At 42.1% G+C, this 21319-nt stretch overlaps 1 protein-coding gene across 5 annotated transcripts in view; it reads left to right on the forward strand.

Annotated features, from left to right (window-relative positions):
* Nucleotides 1-3809: 3809 nt before the first annotated feature.
* TRIM37 (tripartite motif containing 37) overlaps nucleotides 3810-21319 on the forward strand; it is a gene marked incomplete at both ends in the record, with an annotated part of 115456 nt that continues 97946 nt past the window's right edge. For 4 of the 5 annotated variants that reach the window (XM_080712505.1, XM_080712508.1, XM_080712509.1 and 1 more), the window contains 4 exons: nucleotides 3810-3830; nucleotides 7839-7940; nucleotides 16095-16135; nucleotides 18452-18568. In XM_080712505.1, the coding sequence (XP_080568631.1) occupies nucleotides 3810-3830; nucleotides 7839-7940; nucleotides 16095-16135; nucleotides 18452-18568 (281 nt within the window). The remainder of the gene's footprint in view (nucleotides 3831-7838; nucleotides 7941-16094; nucleotides 16136-18451; nucleotides 18569-21319) is intronic. The other variant, XM_080712507.1, reaches the window with a different exon arrangement.

Genomic DNA, 21319 nt, shown 5'->3' on the forward strand with positions numbered 1-21319 from the left:
TTACAAGCATGTGCCACCACACCCAGCTTTTATTTTCTATTTTGAAACAGGGTTTCACTAAGTTGCAGAGGGCCTTAATAAATTGTTGAGGCTGTCCTGGAACCTGGGATTCCCCCATCTCATCCTCCCAAGTACTAGGATCATGGCTGTGCATCATGACACCCACTTTATTTTTTATGTTACTAGAGACTGAACCCAGGGGTATTATATCTCTGATATACATCCTCAGCTTTTGTGTGTGTGTGTGTGTGTGTGTGTGTGTGTGTGTGTGGTACTGGCGATGGAATCCAGGGACATTCTACCTTCAAGCTACACCTCCAGCCCTATGTTTTATTTTTGAAATAGGGTCTTGCTGAGTTGCAAAAGGCCTAAGTAGTAGCTGAGGTTGTTCCCGAACTGAGGTCCTCCTGTTTCGGTCTCCCAAATGTCGGGATTACAAGTGTGCTCCACCATGCTCAGCTTTTATTTATTTGTGGTACTGGCGATGAAACCCAAGGGCATTCTACTTTGGTGCTACACCCCCAGCCCTATTTTTTTAATTAATTAATTAATTTATTTATTTATTTTGCTGTACTGTAGATGGAAACCCAGGAGCATTCTACCTCCTAGCTACACCCTCATCCCTATTTTTTATTTTGAAACAGGATCTCATTGAGTTGCAGAGGGCCTCACTAAGTAGCTGAAGCTTTTCAAGAACCGTGATTCTCCTGTCTCAGCCTCCCAAATACTCAGATTACAAGCATGTACCACCATGCCCGGCTTCCCAGTTCTATTTTTTATTCTTTCTTTATGTACCAGGGATGGAATCTGGGGGCATTCTACCTCTGAGCTATACACTCAGCCCTATTTTTTATTCTTGGGGGTGGAACCCAGGAGCATTCTACCTCTGAGCTGCACCCCCAGCCCTATTTTTTGTTCTACATTTTGAAGCAGGGTTTCACTGAGTTGCAAAGGGTCTCACTAAGTAGCTGAGGCTGTCTAAGAACCACTATCCTCCTGTCTCAGCTTCCCAAATGCTGGGATTAGAAGCATGAGCCACAATGCCTGGCTGAGATCCTGTTTTGAAATAAAAATAAAAAACATGGCTAGGTGTGTAGCTTGTAGGTATAATGCCCTTGAGTTCATTCCTCAGTACCACACATACAAAGTTGTAATCCTGTATATAGATTTACCATGATTTTGATCTGTACCTTAGTGATAGACATATAAACTATATAACAGCAAGTTATACAAGTATTAGCAAGTTAGGCAATTTGTCTCTTGTGGGAAGGGGAACAAATTCAGCCCTTTAGGAACTCAGCACAGGCAATAGGCCTTCCAACCCCAGAGCTTGGCAGGTGACCTTAACTTAGCATCTTGCCAACTAGTTTCTCTGCTTAAGTTAGTCAGTGTCAGACTTCGTGCTTGCCAAGGCCTCTCATAAGTTGTGCCGGTTTTTCTAATTTTCACTATTTTAACTAGCACAATACATTTTTCATCATTTTTGGGTTCTTGGAAAAATATACAATAATCTATCTTAGTGTTTATTACATTTTAATTTGCTTTCTGTTAAAGTGTACAATTGGGGGCATTTTTGTGTAGTGTTGTGGAACTATCACTTCTGTATAGTTCCAATATCATAAACATGAAATTTTTAGTGTAAGCATTTTAAGGCTCAGGTTAGTATTTCTAAATGATTTCTTGTCTATGGCTCACATAGTTTAAAATATTTTTGCTGCCCAATACTTTTTTTTTGGTGGTACTGGGGTTCCTGGAAACCCTTCTGCCTCCGGGTTACACTCCCAGACCTATTTTTATATTTTTTAAATTTGGAAACAGGGTCTCTTAAGCCAGTGAGGCTGGCTTCGAACCAGCGCGATTCTCCTGTCTCTGCCTCCCAAGCGCGGGGATTACAAGCGTGCGCCACCACACCCGGCTTTGCCCAATACTTTTAAATCCAAAAACCTGATATTCAAGAATTTTTTTCTAACTGGGTGTGGTGGCCAAAATCCCAGTACTTGGGAGGCTGAGACAGGAGGATGGCAGGTTCCTGGCCAGCCTCAGCTACTTTGTGAGGCCCTCCACAATTTAGTGAGCCCCTGTTTCAAAATAGAGACTAGGGCTCTGGTGTAGCTCATAGGTAGAATGCCCCTGGGTTCATTCCCCAGTACGGGGGGGGGGGGGAATATATATATATATATATATATATATATATATATATATATATATATATTTTTTTTTTTTTTTCTTTCTTTCTATAGATTATTTCCTTACTTTCATATTCTAGGTTGGGTTAAGTATAAACAGTCTTCAATAAACTGGAAAGAAAAATTAGGCTCAAAATAAAAATTTATGTATACCATTTGTCTTAACACATCTTTTTTTTGCAGAAAATTGTAGAAAGCAGATCTGAATTATAGGGAAACTGAATATAGATGGTACATACCCTTTTGCCGTGTGTGTGTGTGTGTGTGTGTGTGTGTGTGTGTGAATAGGGGTCGAACCCTGGGGCATTCCGCCTCTGAGTTAAACACTCAGCCGTATGTAATTTTCTTTATTTTGAAAAAAGGCCTCACTAAGTGGATGAGGCTGGCTGCAAATCTTGATCCTCCTGTTTCAGCCCCCCAAGTACTGGGATTACAAGTGTGTACCACCATGCCAGGCCTTTCTATATTCCTACCGCGATAGCTCAATTCAAGTCCAGGCCTGATGCCTTCATCCTGTGATTCCAATGCCTAAATTAGAAACATCCTCCCCCCCCCAAGCTTTACAAGCCAGAGCTTTAGAATTCCATTTTCTTTGGGAGATGGAGAGGAAGCATTAACACCTTAGAATCTCTCTCTCTCTCTCTCTCTTTTTTTTTTTTTTTGTGATAGTGGGGGTGGAAACCAGGGGCTTTTCTACCCCCGAGCTATATTCCCACCTATTTTATATTTTATTTGGAAACAGGGTCTCACTAAGTAGTTGAGGCTGGTTTCGAACTTGTACAATCCTCCTGTCTCAGCCTCCCAAGCTCGGGATTTCCAGTGTGCGCCACCAGGCCCAGCTAGAATCTCCCCTTCCTAGAGAAAACCACTAGCCAGGAATGCTCTGCACCAGAATTTCTCTACGTGAACGCCACCTGCAGCGGAAGCTGGCCGTGGTCGCAGGACTCGCGGACTTCCCGGCCCCTCCTCGCAATCCCCGAGTCCCCACGTCTGGGGGCGTGGCTCTGGAGTCCGGGCTTTCTCTCCACCTGCGTCCCAGGCCGCTCCAGCCTTTGGCGCGCTCTTTCGAGTCCGGCGGGGCGGGGCGAGGCCCAGCGCCCGCTCGCGGCTGGTCCCGCAGCCGGGCGGCCCCGACTCTCCAAGTCTCGTGTGCCGCCCGCACCGCGGGAACTAGGAGCGCGCGCCCCGCGCCCGCGCATGCGCACCCGCGCTCCCGGCGGCCGCCGCGCGCTGCCCTGGTTACCGTTGGTGCTTGCGCATTGTCGGAGGCGCGGGCGCCCGGCCCTCGGGACTCCGCGGCGGTGCTGTCCGCTCGCGCCCGCGTCACGTGGGCCGAGGCTCCCGGCGGCCGCTGGCTGGCGGCTGAGGCGGGAGGAAGGAGCTGCGGCCGCCGCTCGCCCTCCTCTGAGCCCCAGGGCGGGCGCGCGGATAAAAATGGCGAAGTGGGGTTAGCCGGCGCCGAACCCGCAGCGATGGGGCGCGCAGGCGGGACGGTTGTCGGAGCTCCCTGACGCGGGCCGCGGCGGTTACTGGCGAGCTGACCTGGCGACCTCGGGCCGGCGCCTGGCAGGGCAGACCGCGGACCCCGGGGGTCGCCGCGGGCCCCGCCGAGAGCCGGAGGCGATGGACGAGCAGAGTGTGGAGGTGAGGCGCGGGGGCTGCCCGCTCCCGGCCGCGCGCTCGCCGCTGCCTTCCCGGGCTCGGCGTCGCCCCGGGAAGAGCTGGCGGGGCTCGCTCTGCAGCCCTTCGGCACCGGGGACCACCGCACTCAGGTGGCTCCGCACCCAGGCGTTTTCCGGATGTCTTGGCACCTCCGCTTTTCCCATCTAGAGCCTGTGCAGAGCAAAACTGCAAATTCATCGGGTAGATGTGCTCTGCCACTCGCCACCACTTCTTGAGGATGCAGGACGCGAGCCTAATTCGCTCCGAATGGATCATTCCATCCTGGTGTTTTTTGCAGCTTCTGCCCTTGCGATCGTACTTTACAGAACAAACTATTCTTTTTTCCTAATTATATTTTTGTGGTACTGGGGAATAAGCCCAAGGGAATCCTACCACCTATTTTTATTTATTTTATTTTATTGTTATTATTTTTGGTGGTACTGGGGGTGGAACCCAGAGGCTTTCTACCTCCCGGCTATACTCTCAGACCTTTTTTAAAATATTTTATTTGGAAACAGGGTCTCACTAAGTTGCTTACTAAGTTGCTGAGAGCCTCACTAAGTAGCTGAGGCTGGCTTTGATCCTCCTGTCTCAGCCTCCCAAGCACAGGGATTACAAGCGTGCGCCACCTCGCCCGGCTTTATTTTTATTTTTGAAACAACGGCTTACTAGATTGAGGAGTCTCACTACTTGCAGAGGCTGTCCTCGAACCTGCAGTCCAACAGCCTCAGCCTCCCAAGTACTGGGATTATAAGCATGTGCCACCAACCCGGACTTTTTTTTTTTTTTTTTCAGGAATAGGAATTGAACCCAGAGGCATTCTACCTCCAAGGTACACCCCAGAAGCCCTTTTATTTTTTTGTTTTCAAACGGTCTACCTAGGTGCTGAGAGGCTCACTACTTGCTGAGGCTGTCCTTGATTTAAGATTCTTCTGTCTCAGCCTCCCAAGTACTGGGATTACAGGTGTGCACCAACCACCATGCCTGGCCTATATCTGACTCATGTAAGCTGTGGATTCACATGGTTGGTGTATTTTCCATAAAGACTAGGGACATCAAAAAAGACTATACTTATTGGATGTAGTTGTGTAATGATGGTCCAATTTTGAACCTTTCAAATACTAAATCCTTCTTCTTCTTCTTTTTTTTTTTTTTTTTTTTTTGGTGGTACTGGGGTTCCTGGAAACCTTTCTATCTCCAGGCTACGCTCCCAGACCTATTTTTAAATTTGGAAATAGGGTCTCTTAAGCCAGAGTAGCTGGCTTTGAACCTGCGCGATCCTCCTGTCTCCGCCTCCCAAGCATGGGGATTACAAGCGTGTGCCACCACGCCCCGGCAAATCCTTGCTTCTTGGTAAGGGTTAAGTGTGTCACTGCTTTACTTGAATGTAGTTCCCCAATGGTCTAATCCACTGGCAGCCAATTAGAAGTCTACATCTCACACATTCTGGCCCTGCAGTCAATGATTAAACTCTGAGTAATTTTCTTAATATTCCATGTGAAAATATTATTATAAAGGTTTTGTAAACCAAACTTGGGTTTAGGAGGGTTTAATTTCTTTGGAATGGAATAAAAATACCAGTATTGTAAAAATTAACAAAATTAAATGTTCTCTTTGTGTATTATGAGTTTTCTTTTTTGTCAATTTCTAAATTTGTTCAGCCCAGGTTTATAAAGATATTATACTGTTTCTCCTATTTACAATTTTTTTTTCCTGCTCAAGGCCTCGTGGAGTTGTCACCAAAATTTTCAGTAGGGGCAGGATCTCAGGCTTAAGTAGGTAGTTGAAATGTCAGGAAAACATTTAGATTTCTGATTTTCTTTTTTTACTCTGGGTCAAAATATACCACCATTATCATACATATATATATATATATATATATATATATATATATTTTTTTTTTTTTTTTTTTTTTTTTTTGCGGGTCTGGGGATGGAACCCAGGGGCATTTGACCTCCAAACTACACCTCCTGTCCTATTTTTTTATTCTTTATTTTGAAATAGGGTCTCACTTAGTTGCGGAGGGCCTCACTAAGTAGCTGAGGCTGTCCACGAATTGCGATCCTCCGGTCTCAGCCTCCCAAATGCTGGGATTACAAGCCTGGGCCACCAAGCTTGGCTTGATACATATGTTTTAAAAGGGTTAGGAATAGTAATTGTAAGCATGCCCCTGGCTCCTAGCCCCATTTTTAATATATCTTTAAAAAAATTTTTTTTTTTCCCTGCCCTGATGATTGAACTTAGGGACATTCTATCTCCAGGTTACACTCCCAGTCCTAACTTTTTTAGTCTTTATTTGGAAATAAGTTTCACTAAATTGCGGAAATCCTAAGTAGCTGAGGGTGGCTTCGAACCTGCGATCCTTCTATTTCAGCCTCCTGAGTATGTGTTTACAAGTGTGTGCTAGCATGCCAAGCATCTTTCATTCTAATTTTTAATTTTCTTGGGGTACCAGGGATGGCACCCAGGGGCATTCTACCTGTGAGCTACACCCTCAGCCCTCTTTTTTGTTCTTTATTTGAAACAGGGTCTCACTGAGTTGCAAAGGGCCTAAGTAGCTGAGGTTGTCCATGATCCTCCTGTCTCAGTCTCCCAAATGCTGGGACTACAAGGGTTTGCCAAGGCACCCGGCCTTTTTAAAGATTTTTTTCTTTCTTTTTTTTTGCAGCACTAGGGATGGAACCCAGGGGCATTCTACCTCCCAGTGACACCCCCAGCCCTATTTTTTTATTCTTTATTTTCAAACAGGTTCTCACTGAGTTGCAGAGGGCCTCATTAAGTAGCTGAGACTGTCTGCAAACCACAATCCTCCTGTCTCAGCCTTTCAAATGTTGGGATTACAAATGTGCACCAACACATCTGACTTCGGCCTTCTTTTTTTTTTTTTTTTTTTTTTTTTGTGGTACTGGGGTTGTTACCCAGGGGCTTTTCTACCTCTGGGCTATACTCCCAGACCTACTTTATATTTTATTTGGAAACAGGGTTTCATTAAGTTCCTGAGAGCCTCACTAAGTAGCAGAGGCTGGCTTCAAACCTGTGCAATCCTCTTGTCTCAGCCTCCTTAGCGCTGCAAGCATGCGCCACCAGGTCTGGCTCCTTTTTAAATTTTTGTCACAGGGTGCCCAGAGTTTCTTAGGCTGGCCTCAAACCTATGATCATCCTTAGATGGGATTAGATGTATGGGCTACCATGCCTGCCAATCAAAACATATTTCTAGTGACTGGTTCATAATCTATGTGTAACTGCCAAGAATAATATTTGGCCATTAGGGCTATAACTAGATTGTTTTATTGAATATATTTGTACATAAAGTCAATGTTTTCATTTCATATTTTTTTCTTAGAATCATTTCCAGCCTTAGAAAAACAGATTTTTCACATGTTCTGAGGTATCTTGCACCTTAACTAACCAAGTGCTGATGAGGAACCTAGTTAAAACTGAGATGTTAGTTGGACAAGGTGGCACATGCTTATAATCCCAGTACTTGTGAAGCTGAGACAGGAGGATCATGGGTTCACAGCCAGCTTCATCTACTGATTGAGGCCCTCTACAACTTAGTGAGACCTTGTTTCAAAATAAAGAATAAAAAATAAGGCTGGGGTTGTAGCTCAGAGGTAGAATCCCCCTGGGTTCCATCCCTAGCCCTACAAAAAAAAAAAAAAAAAAAGAAGACAACTTGGGTGTGGTGGCGTAAATTTGTAATCCCTGCACTTGGGAGGCGGAGACAGGAGGATTGCTAAGGTTTGAGGCCAGCCTTACTGGTTTAGGAGACCTTGTTTCCAAATAAAAAAGCATATAAAAAATAGCCTGGAGGTAGAAGGGCATCCAGGAACCCCAGTACTGCCAAAAAAAAAAAAAAAAAAAAAAAAACAAGCAACAATGTTATCAGCCCAAAATACATGTAAATGTTAGATGAATTACTTTCAGCATTCTTTTAACCCTTGATTCACTAGTCTTAACTGGAGTCTTTACATCTTTTATTGTTTTCAGAGCATTGCTGAGGTGTTCAGATGCTTCATTTGTATGGAGAAATTGCGAGATGCTCGCCTGTGTCCTCATTGCTCCAAGCTTTGTTGTTTCAGCTGTATTAGGGTAAGTTGTGCTTCTTTTTACATGCATTTAGTTTGTATCCCCCCACCTTTTTTTTAGTGCTGAGGATTCTACCTCTGAGCTACAGCCACCACAGCTTTATTTTATTTGTGGTACGGGGGATGGAAACCAAGGGCATTCTACTTTCGAGCTATGCCCCCAGCCCTATTTTTTTTTTTTTTATTTTTTATTTTTTTGGTGGTACTGGAGGTGGAACCCAGAGGCTTTCTACCTCTGGGCTATACTCCCAGACCCATTTTTAAAAATATTTTATTTGGAAACAGAGTTTCACTTAAGTTGCTGAGAGCCTCACTAAGTAGCTGAGGCTGTCCTCTAATTGTAATCCTCTTGTCTCAGCCTCTCAAATGCTGGAATTACAAGCATGTGCCACCACGCGCGGCTTTGTATTTTATTTTTTATTTGGAAACCGAGTCTCACCAAGTCCTGAGGCTGGCTTTCATCCTGTGATCCTCTTTATCTCAGCCTCCCAAGTACTGGGATTACAGGGATATGCCATATGCCCAGCTAGTTCCCCTTTTCTTATTTTATATTTTGTTTATTTATTTTAGTGGCACTGGAGGTTGAACCCAGGGACATTTTACTTCTGAGGTACACCCCCAGCCCTATTTATTTTTATTTTGAAATAGGATCTCACTAGATTGATGAGGCTGTCCTCAAACCTGCGAACATCCTGTCTCAGCCTCCAAAGTACTGGGATTACAGGCGTATGCCACCATGCCTGGTTATTTATTATTTATTTATTTGTAAATAGGGTCTTAGTGACAGCCTCACTAAGTTGCTGAGGCTGACTGTGCACCTGTGATCTTCCTGTCTCAGCATGCCAAGTACTGGGATTACAAGTGTCACAACACCTGGTTTATAATTACTTTTTAACAATTTTGCTTGAATCTTGTCTCCAGTTAATTCTGTATCCTGCTGCCATACTAATAATTTCTAAGATGGACATGGTGGCACAATCTTCTAATCCCAGTACTTGGGAGACTGAGACAAGGCGTACATTTTTAATCCCAGAGCTTGGGAGGCTGAGACAGGAGGATTGTACAGTTTCAAAGCCAGCCTCAGCTACTTAGTGAGGCTCTCAGTAACTTAGTGAGACCCTGTTTCCAAATAAAATGTAAAATAGGTCTGGGAATGTACCCCAGAGGTAGAAAGCCCCTGGGTTGTATCTGCAGTTCCACAAGAAGAAAAGGACCATAGGTTCACTGCCAGCCTCAGCTACTTAGGCAGGCCCTCTGAAACATAATGAGACCCTGTTTCAAAATAAAGAGGAAAAAAGCTGAGTGTGGTGGTGCATGCTTGTAATCCTAGTACTCGGGAAGCTCAGAATGATTACAGGTTGTGGGCAGCCTCATCAAGTTAGTGAGGTCCTCTGCAATATAGTGAGACCCTATTTTAAAATAAAAATAAAATAGGTCAATCCCCACTGCCTCTCCTCCCCAAAATTATTTATTTTTGGCTGTACTGAGGATTGAAGGGACATTCTACCTCTAAACTATGCCTCCAGCCCTATTATATTTATTTTGAAACAGGCTCTCACTAGGTTCCATAGGGCCTCACTAACTTTCTGAGACTGGTTGTAAACTTGTGATCCTCCTGTCTCCAGCCTCTCAAGAAACCCAAGTACTGGGATTGCAAGTATGCATCACCAACCCTGGCTCACTTATGTGCTTTTTCTTCTATAAATAAGCTTACATTTTCTGGAATTTTATTTAATTAATTTATTCATTATTTGTACTGGGGATTGAACCCAGGAACTTTCTATCTCTAAGGTACCTTCCTAGCTCTATTTTATTTTTTGTGGTAATGGAGATTAAATCTAGGACATTCTATCTCCGAGCTACATCCCCAGCGCTGTGCTGTTTGTTTGTTTATGTATCTATTTGTGGTACTAGGGATTGAACCCAAGGACATTCTACCTCCGAGCTACACCCCCAGCCCTATTTTCTATTCTTTATTTTGAAACAGGGTCTCACTGAGTTGCAAAGGACCTCACTAAGTAGTTGAGGCTGGCCACTAACCGAGATCCTCCTGTCTCAGCCTCCTGAATGCTGGGATTGCAAGCATGTGCCAACAAGCCTGACTTTATTTCTATTTTGAAACAAGCTTTCACTAGATTAATGAGAGTCTCACTACTTGTTGAGGCTGTCCTTGAACCTGTGATCTTCCAGTCTCAGCCTCTCAAGTATTAGGATTACAAGTTTTGCCATCATGCTTGGCTCTATTTTCTGAAATTTTACACAAGTGAAATAATACAGGATGAAGCCAGGTGTGTTGGCCTATGCTTGTAATCCCAGCATTCAGGAGTCTTCAGAGTGGACTGAAGCTTTCCTTTTGCTTGGATAAATACTAATGGAATGACTAGATCAGTAAATGTTTTTTTAAATTGTTAACAAAATGCAAGACTTTTTTATTTTGCGGCACTGGGGATAGAACCCAGGGGCCTTCTACCTCTGGGCTACACTCCCAGACCTATTTTATATTTTATTTGGTAATAGAGTCTCACTATGTTGTTGAGAGCCTCACTAAGTAGCTGAGGCTAGTTTTGAACCTGTGTAATCCTTCTGTCCCAGCCTCCCAAGTACTGGGATTACATGTGTGTGCCACCACGCCTGGTGATGAGTAAGGATTTTTAAGGGCCTTAGTTGACATCCATATACATCTTTGATACATAATCTGTTCAAATATTTTATGCCCTCCCATGGAAATCAACAAAATTTGGTGTTTTAACCAAATTATAGCTTCAGTATCATTAATTATATTCACAGTGTTGTACATCCATTTCATTATTTTCAAAACTTTTTTATTGTTTCATACAGAAAGTCTATATTCATTAAATAGTTGCTGTCCGTTTCTGCCTTTCCTATCTCATGGTAACATCTAATCTAATTTTTGTGTTTATGAATTTGCCTAGTTTAAGCCGGGCGTGGTGGCGCACGCTTTTGGGATAAAGAATAAAAAATAGGGCAGGGGGTGTAGCTCGGAGGTCAAATGCCCCTGGGTTCCATCCCCAGACCCGCAAAAAAAAAAAAAAAAAAAAAAAAAAAAAAATTTGCCTAGTTTAGATTTTAATGTGAATAAAATCTTATGAAATAAGAGTTTGCCTAGCATAGTCTTTCCAATGTTTATTCAGGCAGCACATGTAAGAACTTCCAAGCTACACCCCCAACCCTATTTTTTTTCTTTATTTTAGAAACAGTCTCACTAAGTTGCAGAGGGCCTCACTAAGTAGCTGAGGCTGTCCTCGAACTGTGATCCTCTGGTCTCAGCCTCCCAAATGGTGGGATTACAAGCGTGCGCCACCATGCCCACCTTTTATATATTTTTTCTATAGTTAGACTAATTTACAATCCCATCAATCATTAATCCTCTGTATTTTCACTTATTTTTGTGTGTGATACTGGAGATTGAACCTAGGAGACACCCTACATCTGAGCCATATCCACATCCCAGATTTTTTTTTTTTTTTGCAATACTGGGGATGGAACTTGGGGGCATTCTACTTCCGAGCTAAACCTCCTGCACTATTTTTTATTCTTTATTTTGAAACAGAGTCTCACTGAATTGCAGAGCCTAGTTGCTGAGGTTTTCTGCGAATTGCTATTCTCTGGTCTCAGACTCCCCAATTCTGGGATTACAAGCGTGTGCTACCATGCCTGTCTTAACCAGCCCAATTTTTAAACTTATTTATTTATTTATTTATTTGGGTCTGGGGTTGGAACCCAGGGGCATTCGTCCTCTGAGCTACACCCTGGGCCCTATTTTTTATTCTTTAATTTGAAACAGGGTCTAAGTTGCGGAGGGCCTAAGTAGCTATACTTCCTGCCCTATTTTTTATTCTTTAATTTGAAACAGGGTCTAAGTTGCGGAGGGCCTAAGTAGCTATACTTCCTGCCCTATTTTTTATTATTTAATTTGAAACAGGGTCTCACTAAATTGTGGAGGGCCTAAGTAGCTAAGGCTGTCCTTGAACCTTGATCCTCCTGTCTTCCAAATGCTGGGATTACAAGCGTGCACCACCATGCCTGGCTAGACATTTTTATTTAGAAACAGGGTCAAACCTGCATGGTGGTGCATGCTTGTAATCCCAGCATTTGGGAGGCTGGGACAGGAAGATTTTGGTTCGTGGATGGCCTCAGCTACTACTTATTGAGACCCTTTGCAACTCGGTGAGACCCTGTTTCAAAACATAAAGAATAAAAATAGGGCTGGGGGCTGGGCGTGGTGGCGCACGCTTGTAATCCCCGTGCTTGGGAGGCGGAGATAGGAGGATCGCGTTGGTTCGGAGCCTGCCTCGCTGGCTCAAGAGACCCTGTTTCCACATAAAAAGTTAAAAAATAGGTCTGGGAGTGTAGCCCATGGGAGTGTACTAAAAAAAAAAAAAAAAAAATAGGGCCGGGGTGTAAGCTCGGAGGTAGAATGCCCCTGGGTTCCATCCGTAGTACTTCAATAAAGAAAGGAAAAAAAACTAAACAGGTTCTCACTAAGTTGTAGATCACCTCACTAAGAGCTGAGGCTGGCTTCGAGTCTACTATTCTCCTGTCTCGGCCGCCCATGTACTAGAATTACAAGCCTGTGCTACCACGCCGGACTCATTTTTCTATCCTTTTTTTTAAGAGTCAAGAAGACTTGATTTTTGAGCCAGGAGTAGTGGTGCACGCTTGTAATCCCAGCGCTTGGGAGGCTGAGACAGGAGGATCGCACAGGTTCGAAGCCAGCTTCAGCTTCTGAGTGAGGCTCTCAGCAACCTAGTGAGACCCTGTTTCTAAATAAAGTATAAAGTAGGTCTGGGAGTATAGCCTGGAGGTAGAAAATCTCCTGGGTCTCACCACCAGTTCCACCAAAAAAAAGAGTAATTTTTGTTTAAAAAAATTTGAAATATACACAATACATGTCCACTGTACAAAAAGAAAAATATTTGTACATAAGTATATAAGTAAATGTGTTTAATTTGTCCCCCCTTATTAGAGTTTTAGTTGGTTGCATTTTTTATTTGCTTCAGTTAATGCTGATATGAATATAGTCATCCCACAGTATATGAGAGATTGGTCCTAAGACCCCTGAGAATAATAAAACCTTTAGTTGATGCTCCAGCTCCTAATAAAAAGTGGTATATCTTTTGTATATAGTCTATGTACATTATCCTGTGTATTCCAAATAATGCCTAGATTACATTATATCTAATAAAATATAAATGCTCTGCTTAATGGTTATTCTGTTATATTGTTTAAGGATAATACCAAGAAGCTGAGCATGGTGGCCCATGCTTGTAATCCCAGTACTTGGGAGGCTGAGACGGGAGGATCGCGCAAATTTGAAGCCAGCCTCAGCTACTTATTGAGGCTCCCAGCAACGTAGTGAGACCCTGTTTCCAAATAAAATATAAAATAGGTCTGGAAGTGTAGCCCAGAGGTAGAAAGCCCCTGGGTTCCATCCCTAGTACCACAAAAAGAAAAGAAAAAGAATAATATCAAGAAAAAAGGTCTGTATGTATTTAATACAGATGCTTTTTTTTTTTTTTGTGGCACTAGGGATGGAACTTAGGAGCCTTCTACCTCCGATCTACACCCCAGCCCTATTTTTTTATTCTTTATTTTGAAACGGTCTCACTTGAATTGGAAAGGGCCTCACTAAGTAGTAACTGAGGCTGTCCTCGAACCACGATCCTCCCATCTCAGCCTCCCAAATGCTGGCATTACAAGCGTACGCCACCATGCCTGGCTCAATTTTTTTTTTTGCAGGTCTGGGAATGGAATCCAGAGGCATTTGACCTCCGAGCTATACCCCCTGCCCAATATATATTTATTCTTTATTTTGAAACAGGGTCTCACTGTGTTGCAGAGGACCTTACTAAGTAGCTGAGGTTGTCCACGAACTGCGATCCTCTGGTGTCAGCCTCCCAAATGCTGGGTTTGATTACAAGCATGAACCACCACTCCCGGCTTTTTTTTTTTCTTCAAATATTTTCAGTCCACAATTAGTTTAATCTGTAGATGTAGAACCAGCAGGTATGGAGCACTGACTGTGCTGTTAATGTATGCCTCTGATAATAAGCAACATCCTTGAGTAAATTTTTAGAAGTGAATTTTCAGTGCCTAGGATGTACTTTTATTATTATTTATTAATTTTTTATTGCTGCATTGTAGTCATACATCGTAATAGGATACAAGATGGTAGCGGCATACAGGCACACAACACTTATTTAAAAACTATAAAACATTTCAAGAATTTGCCTATCTTCTTGCACAGGGGCCAAGGTACTCTTCTCTGTATTGTTCCAGTTTTAGTATATGAGTTACCAAAGCGAGTATTGATGACTTGCATTCTAACTGGAGTGAGATGAAATCTTAGTCTATTTTTTTATTGGCATTTCCCTGCTTTGCTAAAAGATGTTGAAATTTTTTCATAGATTTGTTGGCCATTTGTAGTTCTTTTGAGAAATGTCTCTTTAGTTTACATGCCCATTTATTGATTGTGTTACTTGGGGTTTTTTGGTGGTAAGTATGTTTGTTATGTACTCTGGATATTAATCTTTTTTTTTTTTTGTGGTATTGGGGGTTGAACTTAGGCATTTACCTTTGAGCTACATCCCCAGCCCAATTCTTATTTAAATGGAAACAGGGTCTTACTAGGTTGATGAGAGTCTTGCTATTTGCTGAGGCTGTCCTCAAACCTGAGATCTTCCTGTCTCAGCTTCCCAAGTACAGGGATTACAGGTGTCCGCCACCACGCTGGCTGGCCGTTAATCTTTTGTTGTAAGAGCAGCTCGCAAAAATTTTTTTAAATATTCTGTAGGTTCTCTCTTCATGCTTTTGTTTCCTTTGTATTGCAGAAACTTTTTATTTTATTTTTTATTTTATTTTTTATTTTATTTTTTGCGGTACTGGGGATGGAACTAGGGGCATATTTCAAAATAAAGAATAAAAAATAGGGCTGAGGATGTTGCTCAGAGGTAGAATGTCCTTAGGTTTCATCCCCGGTAACCACACACACACAAAAAAGCCAGGAGGCGTGGTGGCGCATGCTTGTAATCCCCATGCTTGGGAGACGGAGACAGGAGGATGGCGCTGGTTTGGAGCCAGCCTTGCTGGCTTAAGAGACCCTGTTTCCAAATAAAAATATAAAAATGGGTCTGGGAGTATAGCCCAGACGTAGAAGGGTTTCCAGGAACCCCAGTACCACCAAAAAAAAAAAAAAAAAAAAAAAAAAAAAAAAAAGATAACATGGAAGTTTATTGGGTACATGAACAGAATAGATGGATGGAAAGGTCCACATACCGAAACTCATCCATGATTAAGATTAAAAGCTGTTCTAAAGCTGAGTGATCCTCCTGTCTCAGCCTTTCAAATGCTGGATTACAAGCGTGTGCCACCACGCTTGGCCCTATTTTTTATTCTTTATTTTGAAACAGGGTCTAAGTTGGAGAATGCCTCAGTAAGTAGTTGAGGCGGGCCATGATTCTCGAGTCTCAGTCTACCAAGTACTGGGATTCCAAGAGTGGGACTCAAACGTGGCTGAAAATCTTAATATATCTTTGTGTATGTTGAACTGCTCCTAATACAGTAATAATTTAAATAATAAAATTTGGGGTTTTGTAGAGAGGAAACCAAAGTTTCTAGATGTTTTAATTATTCAACTTTAAAATTCTGTTCAAACTTAAAATTTTTATTGTTTCTTCACATTTTAGCCTTTACTTATAGTCCATAATGTATATACCTCAGAATTTGTTTTTCAAGAGAGAAATTTAATAATATTTTAAATTTTCTGAGTTTTTTTTAATGTAGTAGACTAGTTAGAAGTAAATTATTGCTACAGTTTATTTTTGGGTATGGGGTGACTTCTCATATTTATGAAGATTATGTCTTTTTTGTGTGACCCAGATAGTCTTAGAATCTCTTTCTTTCCTATGGGAGAATAGCCTCATAACTATTTTGGGATAAGGTCTGTCCCTTTGAAAGTCTGTTTTTGTCATGATAATAATGAGAGGGACACAGACTGTCTGTTATTTCTATAAGTAACTCTTAAATTAATGTAGGCACTGGAGAGTTAATGTTATTAAACTTGGTGCATACATATTGGATATGTAAATTAAAGTATTGGTGTTTTTACAATAAAAATCTAATTCTTTCACCTCCTTAGCGCTGGCTGACAGAACAGAGAGCTCAATGTCCTCATTGCCGGTAAGTGTTTTGCTACAATTATTTGCGAATTTTAAAAGTAGTAGGGTCAGAAGCCTGGTGTGGTGGTACAAGCTTGTAATTCCAGCATTTGGGAGGCTGAGACAGGAGGATCATGGTTCAAGGGCAGCCTCAGCTATTTAGTGAGGCCCTTTGCAACTCAGTGAGACCTTGTTTCAAAATAAAGAATATAAAAATAGGGCTGCGGATGTAGCTCCAAGGTAGAATGCCCCTTCCAGCCCTATATTTTTGTAAAATACCATCTTGAGAAGAAATTATTAGGTGTAGTATCTATTTTTCTTCTTCTCTCTTTTTTTTATGCAGTACTGGTGGGTGGAACCCAGGGCTATTCTACCTTTGAGCTATACCCCCGTCCCTATTTTTTTTTTTTATTGTTTATTTTGAAACAGGGTCTTACTGAGTTGTAAAGTGCCTTACTAAGTAGCTGAGGCTGGCCGCGAACTGTGATCCTCCTGTCTCAGGCTCTCAAATGCTGGGATTACTAGCATGTGCCACCACGCCCAGCTCTTCTCTTTTTCTTCCTTCTTTTTGGTAATAGAATTGAACCAATTTTAGTTCTTTAATTTTTTCGGGGGAATACTGGGGGTTGAACCCAGAGTCATTTCAACTTCCAAGCTTCACCTAGGGACCTTTTTTCTCCCCCTTAAAACAGAGTCTGGTTAGGTTGCTAAGAATCTCTCTTAAGTTGCTGAGGGTTGGTCAGTCTCGATCTTTGAATTTTTTTTTAATATTGAGACAGGATCTTTTTTGTGGGTCTGGGGATGGAGCCTAGAGATATTTGACCTCCAAGTTACACCTCCTGCCCAATTTTTTATTCTTTATTTTGAAAAGGTCTCACTGAGTTGCATAGGGCCTCGCTAAGTAGCTGAGGCTGTCTGCGAACTGCGATTTTCTGGTCTCAGCCTCCCAAATGCTGGGATTATAAGAGAGTGCCACCATGCCCGACAAGAAACAGGATCTTTCTAAATTGCTCACACTGGCCTTGAACTTGTAATTCTACCACTTCAGCCTCCTGAGTAGCTGAGATTACAGGCATGCACCACCATGCCTAGCATGGTAGTGTTTTTTCTATATATTTTTCTGTGCATATACTGATAGATATACTTTCATGGTTTTCTTACAACACAGAAACAGATAAAATGCTATTTAATTAATTAATTAATTTGTACCAGGGATTGAACCCACGAGCATTCTACCTCTGAGCTACACCCCCAGTCCTATTTTGTTTTTTATTCTTTATTTCTTATTTTGAAGCAGGGTCTCACAAAGTTGCAGAGGGCCTTGCTGTGTAGGTGAAGCTAGCTATGTACTTGTGATCTTTCTTTCTTAGCCTCCCAAATACTAGGATTAAAAGCGTGCACCACCAAAAATGTTGTTTTATTATTTGCTTTTTTAATGTAAAAATTGTGGGTATCTTTCTTTGGTATGTATACTTCTGTCACTTTTTTTTTAAGTTTGAATAATAATACACTGTATGATTATACTTTTATTCATGCCCATGTTGAGAAACATTTAGTTTTTTTTGTTTGTTTGTTTTGGGAGGGATACTGGGGATGGAACCCAGGGGTATTCTACCTCTGAGCTACACCCCAGCCCTATTTTATTTTTGAAATAGGGTCTCACTGAGTTGCAAAGGGCCTCATTAAGTAGCTGAAGCTGTCTACGAACCTTGATCCTCCTGTCTCAGCCTCCCAAATGCTGAGATTAACACGCATGTGCCACCATTCCCGGCTTTGTTTTCACTTTTAATTATTTCAAATATGATGCTAGAGAGTACCATCTTTTGTCTGTTTTTTTCTTGTATTGTTTAGTTTGTCTATATCTGTAGTACTATGTATATGGTGGCCACTAGCTAAATGTTGTATTGAACATTTGAAATGTTTCAAGTATGGCTTTGTGATGAATCTTTATATAGGAAATTTCACATGTAGTGAGTGGCTATCATTTTGCTTTTTATTGATTTTATTATTATTGTCTTTCTTAGTGATGCTGCAGCTGAAACCTAGTGCTTTGTGCATGCTATATCACAGAGCTATGCTCTCAGCCCCTGGCTATCATTTTGAATGGTACAAATAGTAGAAATAGTAGAGAATACATTGTCAGTATTTTTTTGTTCTTCAATTGGGATTTTTCTGTTTTTGGTATAAGATGTGTTAATGTGGTAAAAGTAAGTTGCATAGCATACGTCTCACTGTGTTTTTGTGTGAGTGATTATGAGCTCTATTTTGAGGAATGTGTTTATTTTAGAAAATAATCTCAATTTCTGCCTTAGAATATATGTATGTATTTTCTTCCCAGTGCTCCACTCCAGCTACGAGAACTAGTAAATTGTCGTTGGGCAGAAGAAGTAACACAACAGCTTGATACTCTTCAACTCTGCAATCTCACCAAACATGAAGAAAATGAAAAAGACAAGTATATTCTCAGTTTCTCTGTTCAGTTTTTAATAGATAATACCCTGTGCTCGTTGAATGAGATCCTCTGTACATTATTTTCCCCTACAGGAGACTGAACCCATTCTATCTCCAAGCTACATCTCCAGCCCTTCTTTTGTATGTTTGTTTTGAAACAGGGTCTCACTAGGTTAGTGAGAGTCTTGCTGTTGCTGAGGTTGTCCTCAAACCTGTGATCTTTTTGGCCCAGCCTCTCAAGCACTGGGATTACAGGCATGTGCCACTACGCCTGGATTCTCTACATAACTTTTTGTGTGTGTGTGTGGTACTGGGGTTCCTGGAAGCCCTTCTACCTCTGGGCTACACTCCCAGACCTATTTTTTATATTTTTGAAACAGGGTCTCTTAAGCCAGCGCGGCTGGCTTCAAACCTGCGCGATCCTCCTGTCTCCGTCTCCCAAGCGCGGGGATTACAAGCGTGCGCCACCATGTCCGGCCTTTCTACATAACTTTTATGTTGGTTTGTTGTTGGGGATTGAACTCAGGCTCTCTTACATACCAAGCACATACTACATCATTTAAGTACCTGCCAAGCCCTAATGACACTGTGTGTGCGCAGGCGGGGGGGGGGTTACTGGGGTTTCTGGAAACCCTTCTACCTCCGTGTTATACTCCCAGACCTTTTTAAAAATATTTTTATTTGGAAACAGGGTCTCCTAAGCCAGCGCGGCTGGCTACGAACCTGCGTGATCCTCCTGTGTTCGCCTCCCAAGTGCGGGGATTACAAGCATGTGCCACCACGCCCGGCATAATACACTCTTGATAGTTCTTTTTTAGCTTTTTATAAATGTTAATATTCTTTAATTTTTAATTCTTTTCATTTGTCTGATGAGTCTGTTGGTTAATGTTTAAAATGATTCTTTTTTTTTGGGGGGGGGTGCCTCATACATGCTAGGCAAGGCAAGAATTGTACCACTGAACTATATCACTAGTTTTTTTTTTTTTTTTTTTTGGCAGTACTGGGGACTGAATCCAGAAGCATTCTACTTCCCAGCTATACCTGTAGTCCTGTTTTTTATTTTGTTTGTTTATTTGTATTTTTCTGGTGGTACTGGCGTTCCTGGAAGCCCTTCTACTTCTCGGTCTACACTCCCAGACCAATTTTTTTTTTTTTTTTTTTTTTGAAACAGGGTCTCTTAAGCTAGCGAGTCTGGCTTTGAACCTGCGCGATCCTCCTGTCTGCCTCCCAAGCACTAGGATTACAAGTGTGCGCCACCATGCCCGGCTGTTTTTAATTTATTTTTTTTTTATTCGGGTCTGGGGATGGAACCCAGGGGTATTCGACCTCTGAGCTATACCCCCTGCCCTATTTTTTTATTCTTTATTTTGAAACCAGGTCTCGCTGAGTTGCAGAGGGCCTCACTAAGTAGCAGAGGGCCTCACTAAGTACCTGAGGCTGTCCGCGAACCGCGATCCTCCGGTCTCAGCCTCCCAAATGCTGGGATTACAAGCATGCGCCACCACGCCTGGCTTTGTTTTTAATTTTTAATTTGAGTTTTAATTTAAGGTGTGGAGGGCCTCACAAGGTTGCTAGTGCTGGCTATGAGCCTTCAATTTTCCTGTCTCAGCCTCAGTTGGGATCACAGGTGTGTGCCACCACTCCTGGCATCTTTAGCCCCTTTTGTGGTACTTGGGGTGAAACCCAGGGGCATTCTACCTCCAAGCTATATCCCCACCCCTATTTTTTATTCTTTATTTTGAAACAGGGTCTCACTGAGTTGCATAGGGCCTCACTAAGTAGCTGAGGCTGGTGGTGAACCACAATCCTCTGGTCTTTGCCTCCTGAATGTTGGGATTACAAGCATGCGCCACCATGTGTGGCTCCTCTTATTTTTTATTTTGAAAAAGAGCTTAACTAAGATGCTTAGGGCCTTGCTAAATTACTTAGTCTGGTTTTGAGCTAACAATCTTCTGTTTCAGTTGCCCAAATACTGGGATTACAAGTGTGTGCCACCATACTTGATTGTGTTTGTGTGTGATACTGAGGATTCAACCCAGGGGTTTTCTACCTCTGAGCTATACCATCAACATTTTTTGTTTGTTTGTTTTTTAAACTGTGTCTTGCTAAGTTCCTGAGGCTGACCTTGAACCTTTAATTCTCCTGTCTCAGCCTCCTACATACTGCTATTAAAATTATGTGTTTTTTTTTACCTGATTATAATTTTTATATTTGGAGAGTTGTTAGAATCAGAAAAGAATTCGTAATATGGAAGTAATGTGTTTTATAAAGTACATCATTACAATGCAACACTGTCCAGCAATTAACATGGATTAGAGTGCTTAAAAACTCATACCTCTCTGTAAATGCATATCATGTTAAAGCAAGAAGTTGAAACTTCAGGGGTCATTTGAAACAGTTTGTACCTATTCCTTCATTGTGCTGAGGAAGTGAAACTATAGAAATTGGCTCAAAATGTTCACTTAAGCCTGATGTGTTGGCGCATGCTTTTTTTTTTTTTTTTTTTTTTTTGGTGGTGGTACTGGGGATGGAACCACCTCCGAGTTACACCCCCAGCCCTATTTTTCATTCTTTATTTTGAAACAGTGTCTCACTGAGTTGCAGAGGGCCTCACTAAGTACCGGAGGCTGTCCTCCTTTCTCAGCCTCCCAAATGCTGTGATTACAAGTGTGTTCTACCATGCCTGGCTTGGCACACACTTTTAATTTCAGTACTTAGGAGGGTGAGACAGGAGGATACAGGTTTGGCGCCAGCT

This window comes from Muscardinus avellanarius, assembly GCF_963383645.1.
Source record: "Muscardinus avellanarius genome assembly, chromosome: 16".
NCBI lineage: Eukaryota > Metazoa > Chordata > Mammalia > Rodentia > Gliridae > Muscardinus > Muscardinus avellanarius.